At 42.3% G+C, this 15,343-nt stretch overlaps 1 protein-coding gene across 1 annotated transcript in view; it reads right to left on the reverse strand.

Moving 5' to 3' along the window:
- Positions 1-520: 520 nt before the first annotated feature.
- The window catches only part of LOC140185527 (jupiter microtubule associated homolog 1-like), a 91,226-nt gene continuing 76,403 nt past the window's right edge, over positions 521-15,343 (reverse strand). The window contains exon 2 of the mRNA XM_072238859.1: positions 521-1,062. Coding sequence (XP_072094960.1) covers positions 521-1,062 — 542 coding nt within the window. The remainder of the gene's footprint in view (positions 1,063-15,343) is intronic.

Genomic DNA, 15,343 nt, shown 5'->3' on the forward strand with positions numbered 1-15,343 from the left:
TCAATGATTTGGCATCACCAGAGATGTTTGTCATGCTCCTTCCAACTTGACAAATCCTTGGTTTCCACACTCCCTTCAACTCTCTTTAAACTTCATTTCCTGCAACTTTAAGTTTAACAAATTCATTGGAAAAGTTTTTATAATACTGGGTAAGATAATTAAAAAGTGTATTAAAAGTATGTTGGGGAATTCCAACATCCAATAATACAGAAAATCAACAAGTCCAGCATCATCAAAGCCCAGAGCATGCCAATTTTTTTTTCAATCACAAATCACATCCAAATACAAAGTCAAAAATGCCAGAATTAAGTCTGAAGTCACAAGAAAAACAAACACTCAGTACTTCACATCACAGGGAATAAATGACGCGTGCCTTTTCCAGCAGGCCTCATGTTTTGAGCACCTATGGACCTTTCAAATGTAAAGTGCCAATACAAAATGGTGACGCTCAAATTTTAAGGTTACTATAAAATCAACGTTTATTCAGTCTGCAGCTGATACACTGAGCTGAACAGTCGATTTACCCCAGCACAAGGGTAGACCATCCACCAGGTGGGACTCTCTTGCGCCTTACTGGTTCAGGTTGAGCAGACTCTACTGGCCCAGGCACACACTCTCCTCTCTTTCCCTGGGCTTCCATTTGGTTTTCAGTTTCAGAGGAACCTGGGCTATTTTCACCTTCCCCAGTTGCGATATCCGGAGTTTTGGGAGGTACTTCCACAATGTCAAAGATGCCACTTGCCTTGCCACCAGGAGGATTTCTCTGTTGCTTTCGATCAGGTGTTTCAGTGGTAGCTGCCTGAAAGATACCACTACTTTTTCCACCTGGCGGGTTCCTTCTTCTAGCCACAGGTTGATTTTGCAATGGTGGCCCAAAGATATTGGATGCGGTTTTGCTTGGACGGGAATGCACTGGTTTGGCATTTTCCTCCACCCCCAATGAGATACTGGATTCACCACCTGGAGGCTGCATCACCCTGGAACTGTTGCGATCCTTGGAGCCCATGTCCTGGATGGTGGTTGTGCTGCTCGTGTCTTCCGATCCGTAGATGAGATACCAAGCTATTAATAGGTATAATAACCACCAGGTTATTACGTACATTTAAGCTGCTATTGATACAGTACCCAAAGGAGTCCTGTAGAGGTTACATCTGATGATGCTATGCCATTGTTACACTTCATGATGTCAGCAAACATCACAATGAACTCAAGACCTGCTTAAGGTGCGTGCAAGTAAACAGGCTGTCAGTTCACCAAAGACCAGGAGGGAGGGAAGATCATGATTGTTACAACATGGTTAATTTACCTTTTCAGGCAAACGACATATGATTGGATAGCATCATTCATCGTAAAACAAACATCAGGCAGATTCGCATCCTTCAGAAAAGGCAAGAATGATCAGTTATACTTTTAGTCTGAGAACGTATTTGTATTATTCTGTACTCTTTCAGGTTTATAACTGAATTTTGATTATCTTATTAAGAAGGGGCTTATGACAGACTGTAAACAACACACCGAGTATGCAATCTTTACTCAGTCTAAAGCAAGGAATGAAATGAAATGGAAACCACTATACTGAAAGAATCTGGCACTAAAATCCAACAAATTGGCAAGTGCACCAACTCCATATTAGTGAGCTTTAAAGGACAGAGTAAAGCAATCAAGGAGGAACTGCTCAAGTCCACAATCCACTGAGGCATGTTTTGAAATTGAATTCAGCAAAGTTAGGAAGAAATGGATCAGACACTCATGCTGGAGGAACTCAGCAGGTCAGGCAGCATCTATGGACATGAATAAACAGCCGACGTTTTGGGCCGAGACCCTTCATCAGGACAGGAAATGAAGGGAGAAGAAGTCAGAATAAGAAGGTGGGGTGGAGGGGAATGAGAAAAAGCTAGAAGATCATAGGTGAAACCAGGTGGGAGGGGGAGAGGTATGAAGTAAGTAGCTGGGAGGTGACAGGTAGATAAGGTAAAGGTCTGGAGAAGATGGAGATAGGAGAGTCTGATAGGAACGCAGAGAGGAACATGGGAGAACGGGAAGGAGGGCACAAGGGGGAGATGATAGGGAGGTCAGGGGAAGAGAAGAGGTAAGGGGTTGGGGGCAGAGTGGGGAATTAAGGAAGAGGGAAGAGGGAGGGGAAAAATTACCGAATGTTGGAGAAACCTATTTTCATGCCATCAGGTTCAAAGTTGAAAAGGTCATAGTAAAATTTATTATCGGAGTACATACATGTCACCACATACAACTCTAAGATTATTTTTTTCTGTGGGCAGACTTAGCAAATCTATAAAATAGTAACTGTAAAAACAGGATCAATGGACAACAAACTGTGCAAATGCAGATATAAATAAATAGCAATAATTAATGAGCATGAAATAACAACATAAATGAGTATTTAAGTGAATATAGATACCCCCTTTTGTACAAGAGCCTGATGGTTGAGAGGTAGTAACTGTTCTTGAATCTGGAGGTGTAAGTCCTGAGGAATCTGTATTTCCCTCCTGATGGCAGGAAGTAAGGATCTTTGATAATGGACGCTGCTTTTCTACGGCAATGTTTCATGGCAGATGTGCTCAATGGTTGGGAGGATTTTACTCAAGATATACTGGGCCAAATTAAAGGCATTGGTGTTCCCATACCAGGCTGTAATACAGCCAGTCAGCACACTTTCCACCACACATCTATAGAAGTTTGCCAATGTTTTTGATGACATGCCAAACCTCCACAAACTCCTGAGGAAGTAGAGGTGCTGTCGTGCTTGCTTTACAATAACATTTATATGATGAGTCTAGGACAGGTCCTCCGAGATAGTGACACCCAGGAACTTAAAGTTACTGACCCTCTACTCCTCTAATCCTCAGATGATTACTGGCTCATCGGCCTCTGGTTTCCCTTTCCTGAAGTCTACAATCAGTTCCTTGGTCTTATCGACATTGACTGAGAGGTTGTTGTTATTACACCACTCAGACAAATTTTCAATCCTGTGTGTTGATTCATCACCCCCTTAGATACAGCCCACAACAGTGGTATCATCAGCAAACCTGTATATGGTGTTGGAGTCGTACTGAGCCTCACAGTCATAGGTGTAGAGTGAGTAGAGTGAGCACAGTGAGTAGGTTGGAGACTACCCAGACAAAATATGAAGTGTTGCTCCTCAAACCTGATAATGGGCCTCATCATGACAGTAGAGGATCCTGCAGACAGACATGTCAGAACGGTTGGCCACGGGGAAACCCTGCTTGTTGCAGGTGGAATGAAGGTGCTCAAGAAAGCGGTGCCCCCAATCTATGTTGGGTCTCACCAATATAGAGGATACCATTTCAGAAGCACGGATACAGTAGACTTCTTTAATGCCCAGGATCCCTACCATTAACCAAGGGGTCCATGGACCCCAGGTTTGGAACCCCTGCAGTAGACGACCCAAACCGATTTGCAGGTGAAGTGTTCCCTCATGTGGGTGAGGGCAGCATCAATAGTGGAGGAAGGGAAACCCTGCTCTTTGAAGAAGGAGGACATCTCTGATGTCCTGGAAAGGAAAGCCTCATCCTGGGAACAGATGTGGTGAATATGAAGCAACCGACAAAATGGTGCCACAAATGAAAAAAGATCTAATGCTTTCCTGGCGTATACGACAAATAAACTCTTCGTGAGCTTCTTGTACGTGGCTGGAAGCCCAAGAAGAGTTTGTTTGGTGCCACAGATATTCCCTTTGTCCTACCTATTCCTCCCAATCCTCTCTGCAACTTCAAACTATGTTTTCTCACATTTCCAGTCCCGGTGAAGGGTTTTTGACATGAACTATTGACTCCATTTCCCATTCCACTGATGCTGCCTGACCCGCTGACTGATTCCTGCATTTTCTGTTATTAATTCACATTTTCAGCTTCTGCAGTGTTTTTTTTATTTTCAATCATTGTCTGTGAAACTCAGCAAAAATTAATTTTAAAATGCACCTTTTAAATACAAGGCAAATATTTGCACTCTATGCAAGTATGATGGCTTGCAAATGTTTAAAGAAAAGCATCTCACTTGAAGTTCTCATTGCAAAACAGCTATTGATTTAATAAAACTTGGTAAATAAACTGCATGCTCACTTAAGGTATTTGTCAAATGAGTTAGAGGCAACGTGGAAAGAATTTATTTTCATTGTTATCTGGAATGCATGTGGCAGATACACTTAACGCCAACTATCAATAGGGATTTGGATAGACATGGGGAGGAAGCAATTACAGCACAATGAAGAAACAGCAAGGAAATGGATCAAGTTGAAATATTGGCCAACTCTTTCAAAGAGCGAGCACAGGCTTGATATCTACTTTCTTTGCTCTGTACCCATTGAAAAATGGGAAAAAATTCTTCAATGGACAATAGACAATAGGTGCAGGAGTAGACCATTCGGCCCTTCGAGCCATCACCGCCATTCACTGTGATCATCGCTGATCATCCACAATCAGTATCCAGTTCCTGGCTTATCCCCATAACCTTTGATTCCGCTACCTTTAAGAGCTTTATCCATCTCTTTCTTAAAAGCATCCAGAGACTTGGCCTCCACAGCCTTCTGGGGCAGAGCATTCCATATCCACCACTCTCTGGGTGAAAAAATTTTTCCTCAACTCCGTTCTAAATGGCCTACCCCTTATTCTTAAACTGTGGCCTCTGGTTCTGGACTCACCCTTCAGCGGGAACATGCTTCCTGCCTCCAGCGTATCCAATCCCTTAATAATCTTATATGTTTCAATAAGATCCCCTCTCAGCCTTCTAAATTCCAGAGTATACAAGCCCAGTCGCTCCAATCTTTCAACATATGACAGTCCAGCCATCCCGGGAATTAACCTTGTGAACCTACGCTGCACTCCCTCAATAGCAAGAATGTCCTTCCTCAAATTTGGAGACCAAAACTGCACACAGTACTCCAGGTGTGGTCTCACCAGGGCCCTGTACAGCTGCAGAAGGACCCCTTTGCTCTTATACTCAATTCCGTTTGTTATGAAGGCCAGCATGCCATTAGCTTTCTTCACTGCCTGCTGTACTTGCATGCTTGCTTTCAGTGACTGATGTACAAGAACACCTAGATCTCGTTGTGCTTCCCCTTTTCCTAACTTGACTCCGTTTAGTTAATAATCTGCCTTTCCGTTCTTACCACCAAAGTGGATAACCTCACATTTATCCACATTAAACTGCATCTGCCATGCATCTGCCCACTCACCCAGCCTGTCCAAGTCACCCTGCATTCTCATAACATCCCTCTCACATTTCACACTGCCACCCGGCTTTGTGTCATCGGCAAATTTGCTAATGTTACTTTTAATTCCCTCATCTAAATCAGTAATATATATTGTAAACAGCTGCGGTCCCAGCACTGAACCCTGCGGTACCCCACTGGTCACCGCCTGCCATTCCGAAAGGGACCCGTTAATCGCTACTCCTTGTTTTCTGTCAGCCACCCAATTTTCAATCCATGTCAGTACTCTGTCCCCAATACCATGTGCCCTAATTTTGCCCACTAATCTCCTATGTGGGACTTTTTCAAAGGCTTTCTGAAAGTCCAGGTACACTACATCCACTGGCTCTCCCTTGTCCATTTTCATAGTTACATCCTCAAAAAATTCCAGAAGATTAGTCAAGCACGACTTCCCCTTCGTAAATCCATGCTGACTCGGACCAATCCTGTTACTGCTATCCAGGTGTGTCGTAATTTCATCTTTTATAATTGACTCCAGCATCTTTCCCACCACCGACGTCAGGCTAACCGGTCTATAATTCCCTGTTTTCTCTCTTCCTCCCTTCTTGAAGAGAGGGACAACATTAGCCACCCTCCAATCCACAGGAACTGACCCTGAATCTATAGAACATTGGAAAATGATTACCAATGCATCCACCATTTCTAAAGCCACCTTCTTAGGTACCCTGGGATGCAGAACATCAGGTCCCGGGGACTTATCAGCCTTCAGACCCAACAGCCTATCCAACACCATTTTCTGCCTAGTATAAATTTTCTTCAATTCATCCATTACCCTAGGTCCTTTGGCCACTATTACATCTGAGAGATTGTTTGTGTCTTCCCTAGTGAAGACAGATCCAAAGTACCTGTTCAACTCGCCTGCCATTTCCTTGTTCCCCATAATAAATTCACCCGCTTCTGTCTTCAAGGGCCCAATTTTGGTCTTAACTATTTTTTTCCTTTTCACATACCTAAAGAAGCTTTTACTATCCTCCTTTATATTCTTGGCTAGTTTACCTTCGTACCTCATTTTTTCTCTGTGTATTCCCTTTTTAGTTACCTTCTGTTGCTCTTTAAAAGTTTCCCGATCCTCTGGCTTCCCACTCGTCTTTACTATGTTATACTTCTTCTCTTTTATTTTTATACTGTCCATTACTTCCCTTGTCAGCCACGGCCTCCCCTTACTCCCCTTCGGATCTTTCTTCCTCTTTGGAATGAACTGATCCTGCACCTTCCGCATTATTCCCAGAAACACTTGCCATTGCTTTTCCACTGTCATCCCTGCTAGGGTATTGTTCCATTGAACTTTGACCAGCTCCTCCCTCATAGCACCATAGTTCCCTTTGTTCAACTGTAATACTCACACTTCCGAGTTTCCCTTCTCCCCCTCAAATTGTGGATTAAAACTTATCATATTATGGTCACTACCTCCTAATGGCTCCTTTACCGCAAGGTCCCTGATCAGATCCGGTTCCTTGCACAACTCTAAATCTAGAATTGCGTTCTCTCTGGTAGGCTCCAGTACAAGCTGTTCTAAGAATCCATCTCGGAGGGACTCCACAAACTCCCTTTCTCGGGGTCCAGTACCAACCTGATTCCTCCAGTCTACCTGCATGTTGAAGTCCCCCATAACAACTGTAGCATTACCTTTGCGACATGCCAATTTTAACTCTTGATTCAACTTACACCCTACATCCAGACTACTGTTTGGGGGCCTGTAGATAACTCCCATTAGGGTCTTTCTACCCTTAGAATTTCTCAGTTCTATCCATACTGACTCTACGTCTCCTGATTCTATGTCCCCCCTCGCAAGGGACTGAATATCATTCCTCACCAACAGAGCCACCTCACCCCCTCTAACCAATTAGTTAACTCATCCTCTATATGTGCTAAACATGTGTTGATACAGTTTAAAGTAGTGCACAGGGTTCATATGTCCAAAGATAAGTTATCTCATTATTACTCTTATATAAATCCTATATGAGATAGATGTCATTCCGAGATAGCTTCTTTGACTCACATGTTTTGGTCATGTCCTTTGTTGAAAAAATATTGGAAAGATATTTTTGATATTATTTCAATGGTTTTGACTATAGACTTACAACCTCACCAAATTACTGCTATTTTTGGGTTACCAATGATAGAATCAAATCATTTAACCTCTTCAGCTCGTCGGATGATTGCATTTCTTACTTTAATGGCTAGAAGATCCATTTTGCTGAATTGGAAAGAGATTAATCCTCCCACCACATTTCATTGGTTCTCTCAAACTATGTTGTGTTTAAACTTGGAAAAAATTAGAAGTGTTGTTTATGATCCCTTTATTAAATTCAAAAAGACTTGGAGGCCATTTATTCAACATTTTCATATGACGTAATTTGACCTTTTCCAAACTTATTTTATTTCTTTGTAATATTGGTTGAGAGGAACGGAGTCATCGACACTAAGGTTTTCTTTTCTCCCATTTTTTACGATGTTACAAAACAGCCCATGTCTTTTTTTTTTGTTCAGTTGATTAATTCAGTTTAGATTAGTTTTATTTTTGGGGAGGTTATAACTTTTTTTTCCTTCATGATTTTTTTTAGATATTTTTCTTTGTTATATATTGCTCATTTGTATCCTATATGATTGGGAGTTTTATCATTTAAGTGCCAATTGGCTTTATAATCACTTATGCTAATTATAACAATGTATTCCCAATAACTTTGTACCATTAACATGTTATGTTTATTTTTATGAAACTAATAAAAAGATTGAAAAGAAAGAACTCTTTCGAAGAGCCAGCACAGGCATGATATCTACCTTCTTTGCTCTATCAGACAACAATTCTATGATTATATATTGCAATTAATGATTCTCCTACATACATCAATTAAGTATGCTTTCAGCAAGTTAATAATCCCTGAATATATACCACCTCAGTGCACTGCAAGTTCAATTTTCAGTAAAAAAATGCCAACTTCTCATTCACTGTGCATAGCAAGCCCTTTAATCTTGCTTTAGAGTTGTGTTAAAATATAACTTCTTAATTACGCATTCATACCTATAGGTGTAAATAACGATAACGACAAACCCAGAGGGATTGCAGCATATATAGGCAAGGATATAATAGCTGATCAAGGGGCTAGTTATTCCACCATGTCAAATGATACGGTAGTTATAAATAAATGGAAATCGATTTTGAATGACAGAGAAAAGATGTTTTGCAGCCATTCAGACTTTTTTTTCAGTAATTTATTTTTTGGGGGAGTTGATTTTCACTGGCATATCCACCATTTTACCATCTACCATTTCAGAGAGACACTGAAAGTAGTGCATATAGAAGTGTTTTATTCACAAAGACAAGCAGCACGCATCATATTGAGACACTCTTAGAGAAAGAGGCCTCCCAACCCAATATTCCATGACAGTTTTATATGTTAAAGATCAAAGATAACAGCAGGACAATTCTACAGTTACAATGTATCGACAATGCTTCATTTGAATTACATATACAAACCCTATTTCCAGAAAAGTTGGGATATTTTTCAAAATGCAATAAAAACAAAAATCTGTGATATGTTAATTCACGTGAACCTTTATTTAACTGACAAAAGTACAAAGAAAAGATTTTCAGTAGTTTTACTGACCAACTTAATTGTATTTTGTAAATATACACAAATTTAGAATTTGATGGCTGCAACACACTCAACAAAAGTTGAGACAGAGGCATGTTTACCATTGTGTTATATCACCTTTCCTTTTAATAACACTTTTTAATCGTTTTGGAACTGAGGATACTAATTGTAGTAGATTTGCAAGTGGAAATTTTGTCCATTCTTGTTTGATATAAGACTTCAGCCACTCAACAGTCCGTGGTCTCCGTTGTCTGATTCTCCTCTTCATGATGCGCCATACATTTTCAATAGGAGATAGATCTGGACTGGCAGCAGGCCAGTCAAGCACACGCACTCTGTGTCTACAAAGCCACGCTGTTGTAGCCCGTGCAGAATGTGGTCTGGCATTGTGCTGCTGAAATAAGCATGGACGTCCCGGGAAGAGACATCGCCTTGATGGCAACATATGTCTCTCTAAAATCCTAATATACGCCTCAGAGTCAATGGTACCTTCACATACATACAACTCACCCATGCCGTGGGCACTGATGCACCCCCATACCATCACAGATGCTGGCTTTTGCACCTTTCGCTGATAACAATCTGGTTGGTCGTTTTCATTTTTGGCATGGAGAACTCTTCGCCCATTTTTTCCGAAAACTAGCTGAAATGTGGACTCATTTGACCACAGCACACGATTCCACAGTCTTTCGGTCCATCTGAGATGAGCTCGGGCCCAGAGAACTCGCCAGCGTTTCTGCATAGAGTTGATGTATGCTTCCTCCTTGTGTAATACAGTTTCAAGTTGCATTTCTGGATGCAGCGACGGACTGTGTTGAGTGACAATGGTTTTCCGAAGTACTCCCGCGCCTAGGTGGCTATAATTGCCACAGTAGCATGACGGTTTCTTGGGTAGTGCCGCATGAGGGCTCGAAGATCACGCGCATTCAACAGTGGTTTCCGACCTTGCCCTTTACGCACTGAGATGTCTCTGAATTCTCTGTATCTTTCCACAATATTATGAACTGTAGATGTTGAAAGACCTAAATTCTCTGCAATCTTGTGTTGAGAAATGTTCCTTTTGAACTGACTAACAATTCTCTCACGAATTTTGGCACAAAGGGGTGAGCCACGACCTATCCTTGCTTGCAAAGGCTGAGCCTTTGATGGACGCAACTTTTATACCCAGTCATGATACCTCACCTGCTACCAATTAGCCTGCTTAATCTGGAGTCTTCCAAACCAGTGTTACTTGAATATTCTGTGCACTTTTCAATCTTAATTTAACTCTGTCCCAACTTTTGTTGAGTGTGTTGCAGCCATCAAATTCTAAATTTGTATATATTTACAAAATACAATTAAGTTGGTCAGTAAAACTATTGAAAATCTTTTCTTTGTACTTTTGTCAGTTAAATAAAGGTTCACGTGAATTAACATATCACAGATTTTTGTTTTTATTGCATTTTGGAAAATATCCCAACTTTCCTGGAAATGCGGTTTGTAGTTTTCAAACACCTCCTTCTTTGCACGCAGAGTCCAGACACCCAAAATCAATGTTAGTCAACATTGTCTGGTTTGCAATCAACTCCAGTCTGCAGCTCCAGGAAAACTATTGGTCAGGGCTGCATTTTAAATTCAATTTACAATCCATGTTCATGTCTGAAAATTGCTTGCTGGTGAAATTAATATTTGCTATATACCCTAACTCCAGAGTATGCCCTAACACTAGAGGCAATGAAGGAATGGCAATATGTAACTTGAAAGAGTGTATACAGGTGCTGCTGATGTTTCTGTATGTATCCTGGCCAATGTATAATTTTTAGCTTAATGATCAACCTTTTTCAGGGAAGATCAAAGAGAAATATGGAGACCTGCATTAATATCATACAGGATTATTAATTTCTCTTTCACAAACACGATGTCACATCCAAAGACACCTTTGTCAAACCTTAGTATACATGACAAAGCTACACACTGAATGCGGTGAATTCGCACTGGTGATGCCAATCCACCTTTGATGCCCAAATGGTGGATGGCTTATAAAGCTGAATTACTTGAGTGTACCACAGTTAACAATTGTTGACATCTCATGGGCAATTGTCTTACCCACAGGTACTGTACATCCTGAACCACAGCTAGTTAAGAAAATAATCAATCCTTTGTATGTTTGTTGGGAATTGAATAGATGAGCAAACTTTAGTCAGTGGGCTGAAAGACTTAAATAAAAGTCAGTAGCTGAGAAGAAGATCAGAGGAAACTAACGAAAGGTGCAAGATCTTTGATAGAAGCTTTCCATAATATTTCTCCGAGAGTTGGTTCCACCCAAAACCATTTTCCTCCACTGCTTGATATGCTAAGTTTCAGATTCCAGTACCTACTGTCGCTTGTGTCTCCTCTTGATAAGAAATCCATCCAGAACTTTCACTTATTGCAGCTGAAGCTCATGCCACCTTCCCCTGTCTGGACAGGTCAACTTGCAGAGAACAGTAAGTGTAGCTTCGCGATCACTTCAGACCACATGTCATGCTTTGTCACACATCAAAGCACATGGCACACCACGGATGCTCTCTTCCCAAGGAGAGGGGAATTCATCTGCTTGTGAAGTCCTGCTAAGCAGAGTGGGGAAGCCAGAGTGCAAAAGCAAGCTGCGATATTTAGGACGCAGAGGCAGAATTAAGGCAGCTGAACTGGCAATCCCAGTAGGCTATGGCAGATCTCACGGTAGACTAGTAGACTCTGTTGCCACCAAAGTAATTTGCATTGACTGGTTCTCTGACTTCCTAACCTGGCAACATCCTTTGCACACCAAGATATCCCAGGCATGTTTTAAAGTAGTCCTATCTGCAACAGAAGTATACAACTGTGGTTGTTACAAGGAAAACATGACAGAATCATCACACCACCAAGATTCAAGATTGAAGATTAAAATTTATTTATCATGTGTACATCGAAGCATACATACATACGTTGTTTGTGATAACAACCAACACATCCGAGGGTGTGCTGGGACAGCCCGCAAATGACACCACACATTCCAGCACCAACATAGCATGCCGACAATGCCTGGCAGAACAACACAGAGCACAGCAAGCAAAACAAGCCAGTTCTCCCTCCCACCCATGCACATACACAGTCCTTTAACCACAGAAAAGGTCTCCAGCCTCCAGTGGACTCGTAGAGATTTGTAAACTCAGCTCAGGCCAATGGACCATGACTTCTGGACTTTCAGTTCACCCTTGGGCCTCGATCTTTGGCATCGATTCCAGGACACACCAATCATCAACCACAGGGCCTCGAACTCCGGACTCACTGATGACGGGACTCTGAACACTAGACCTTGAACTATGGCCACTTCAACTTGCGTACACTGTTGGTCATTGGAACTTGTTCCTCATGCCCGCACGGAAATCCGACTCCAGAACCTGCTGACAAGGGGTGGGGGAAGGGGTATGACCCTTGTCCACTCTCTGCTAACCCGGCATCTGACATTCGATCACCTCTACATCATTAGCCTTTGAACGCGAAGCAGAGACTTAGACTGGCCTGATCTCTAATTCCTCATTCCTGTCCCTAAACAGTACAAGCCCTTTGGCGCAACATGGTGAGCCGAGGGGCCTGTACTGTGCTGTAACATTAAAATAAAAACCCTAAACTGATCCGTAAATCCACTCTCTGTCCCCAACACCATCCTTACAAACTTAAAAAAACAAATCTGAGCCGCAACTCAACAGAGTTCACAGCTCGGTGCCATCTTGGATTATACAGTATCTAGAATCACCATTCTAAGAAGGAGTCTGAGAGTCTGAGTGGGAGTGCCGAGAAAGACATTTTTGAAATTTTCGTTATTTTTTTTTCTCCAACGGCGTTCTGAGAGGCGGGACTGCGCAGGCGTGTGACGTCGGGCAGTGCAGCGCGGCAGATTTAAAAGGGCAGACATCCTGCTTCGGGTTTGATTCGAAGAAGAAGATTCGAAAAGGGATGAGGTCCTGAAAGGAGAATATAGGGAGCTAGGAAGGGAGTTGAGAAAAAGGATCGCAAAGGTAGTAATCTCGGGATTACTGCCTGTGCCACGCGACAGTGAGAGTAGGAATGCGATGAGGTGGAGGATAAATGCGTGGCTGAGGGATTGGAGCAGGGGGCAGGGATTCAAGTTTTTGGATCATTGGGACCTCTTTTGGCGCAGGCGTGACCTGTACAAAAAGGACGGATTGCACTTGAATCCTAGGGGGACCAATATCCTGGCAGGGAGATTAGCGGGGGCTACTGAGGTGACTTTAAACTAGAACGGTTGGGGGGTGGGAATCAAATTAAAGAGCCTAGGCGTGAGGAGGTTAGTTCACTACAGGGGGATGGGAACCAGTGCAGCGAGGCAGAGGGGTGTAAAGTGACGGTAGAAACAAAAAGTACTATGGAGAAAAGTAAAAGTGGCAGGCGGACAAATCCAGGGCAAGCATTAAAAAGGGCCACTTTTCAGCATAATTGTATAAGGGCTAAGAGAGTTGTAAAAGAGCACCTGAAGGCTTTGTGTGTCAATGCAAGGAGCATTCGTAATAAGGTGGATGAATTGAAAGTGCAGATTGTTATTAATGATTATGATATAGTTGGGATCACAGAGACATGGCTCCAGGGTAACCAGGGATGGGAGCTCAACGTTCAGGGATATTCAATATTCAGGAGGGAGAGACATGAAGGAAGGGGAGGTCGGGTGGCGTTGCTAGTCAAAGAAGAGATTAACACAATAGAAAGGAAAGACATAAGCCGGGAAGATGTGGAATCAATATGGGTAGAGCTGCGTAACACGAAGGGGCAGAAGACGCTGGTGGGAGTTGTGTACAGGCCACCTAACAGTAGTAGTGAGGTCGGAGATGGTATTAAACAGGAAATTAGAAATGTGTGCAATAAAGGAACAGCAGTTATAATGGGTGACTTCAATCTACATGTAGATTGGGTGAACCAAATTGGTAAAGGTGCTGAGGAAGAGGATTTCTTGGAATGTATGCGGGATGGTTTTTTGAACCAACATGTCGAGGAACCGACTAGAGAGCAGGCTATTCTGGACTGGGTTTTGAGCACTGAGGAAGGGTTAATTAGCAATCTTGTCGTGAGAGGCCCCTTGGGTAAGAGTGACCATAATATGGTGGAATTCTTCATTAAGATGGAGAGTGACATAGTTAATTCAGAAACAAAGGTTCTGAACTTAAAGAGGGGTAACTTTGAAGGTATGAGACGTGAATTAGCTAAGATAGACTGGCAAATGACACTTTAAGGATTGACGGTGGATATGCAATGGCAAGCATTTAAAGGTTGCATGGATGAACTGCAACAAATGTTCATCCCAGTTTGGCAAAAGAATAAATCAAGGAAGGTAGTGCACCCGTGGCTGACAAGAGAAATTCGGGATAGTATCAATTCCAAAGAAGAAGCATACAAATTAACCAGAGAAAGTGGCTCACCTGAGGACTGGGAGAAATTCAGAGTTCAGCAGAGGAGGACAAAGGGCTTAATTAGGAAGGGGAAAAAAGATTATGAGAGAAAACTGGCAGGCAACATAAAAACGGACTGTAAAAGCTTTTATAGATATGTAAAAAGGAAAAGACTGGTAAAAACAAATGTAGGTCCCCTGCAGACAGAAACAGGTGAATTGATTATGGGGAGCAAGGACATGGCAGACCAATTGAATAATTACTTTGGTTCTGTCTTCACTAAGGAGGACATAAATAATCTTCCAGAAATAGTAGGGGACAGAGGGTCCAGTGAGATGGAGGAACTGAGCGAAATACATGTTAGTAGGGAAGTGGTGTTAGGTAAATTGAAGGGATTGAAGGCAGATAAATCCCCAGGACCAGATGGTCTGCATCCCAGGGTGCTTAAGGAAGTAGCCCAAGAAATAGTGGATGCATTAGTGATAATTTTTCAAAACTCGTTAAATTCTGGACTAGTTCCTGAGGATTGGAGGGTGGCTAATGTAACTCCACTTTTTGAAAAAGGAGGGAGAGAGAAACCGGGGAATTATAGACCGGTTAGCCTAACGTCGGTGGTGGGGAAACTGCTGGAGTCAGTTATCAAGGATGTGATAACAGCACATTTGGAAAGCGGTGAAATGATTGGACAAAGTCAGCATGGATTTGTGAAAGGAAAATCATGTCTGACGAATCTCATAGAATTTTTTGAGGATGTAACTAGTAGAGTGGATAGGGGAGAACCAGTGGATGTGGTATATTTGGATTTTCAGAAGGCTTTTGACAAGGTCCCACACAGGAGATTAGTGTGCAAACTTAAAGCACACGGTATTGGGGGTAAGGTATTGGTGTGGGTGGAGAGATGGTTAGCAGACAGGAAGCAAAGAGTGGGAATAAACGGGACCTTTTCAGAATGGCAGGCCGTGACTAGTGGGGTACCGCAAGGCTCAGTGCTGGGACCCCAGTTGTTTACAATATATATTAATGACTTGGATGAGGGAATTAAATGCAGCATCTCCAAGTTTGCGGATGACACGAAGCTGGGTGGCAGTGTTAGCTGTGAG

Source organism: Mobula birostris, chromosome 20 (genome assembly GCF_030028105.1).
Source record: "Mobula birostris isolate sMobBir1 chromosome 20, sMobBir1.hap1, whole genome shotgun sequence".
NCBI classification, from domain to species: Eukaryota; Metazoa; Chordata; class Chondrichthyes; order Myliobatiformes; family Myliobatidae; genus Mobula; species Mobula birostris.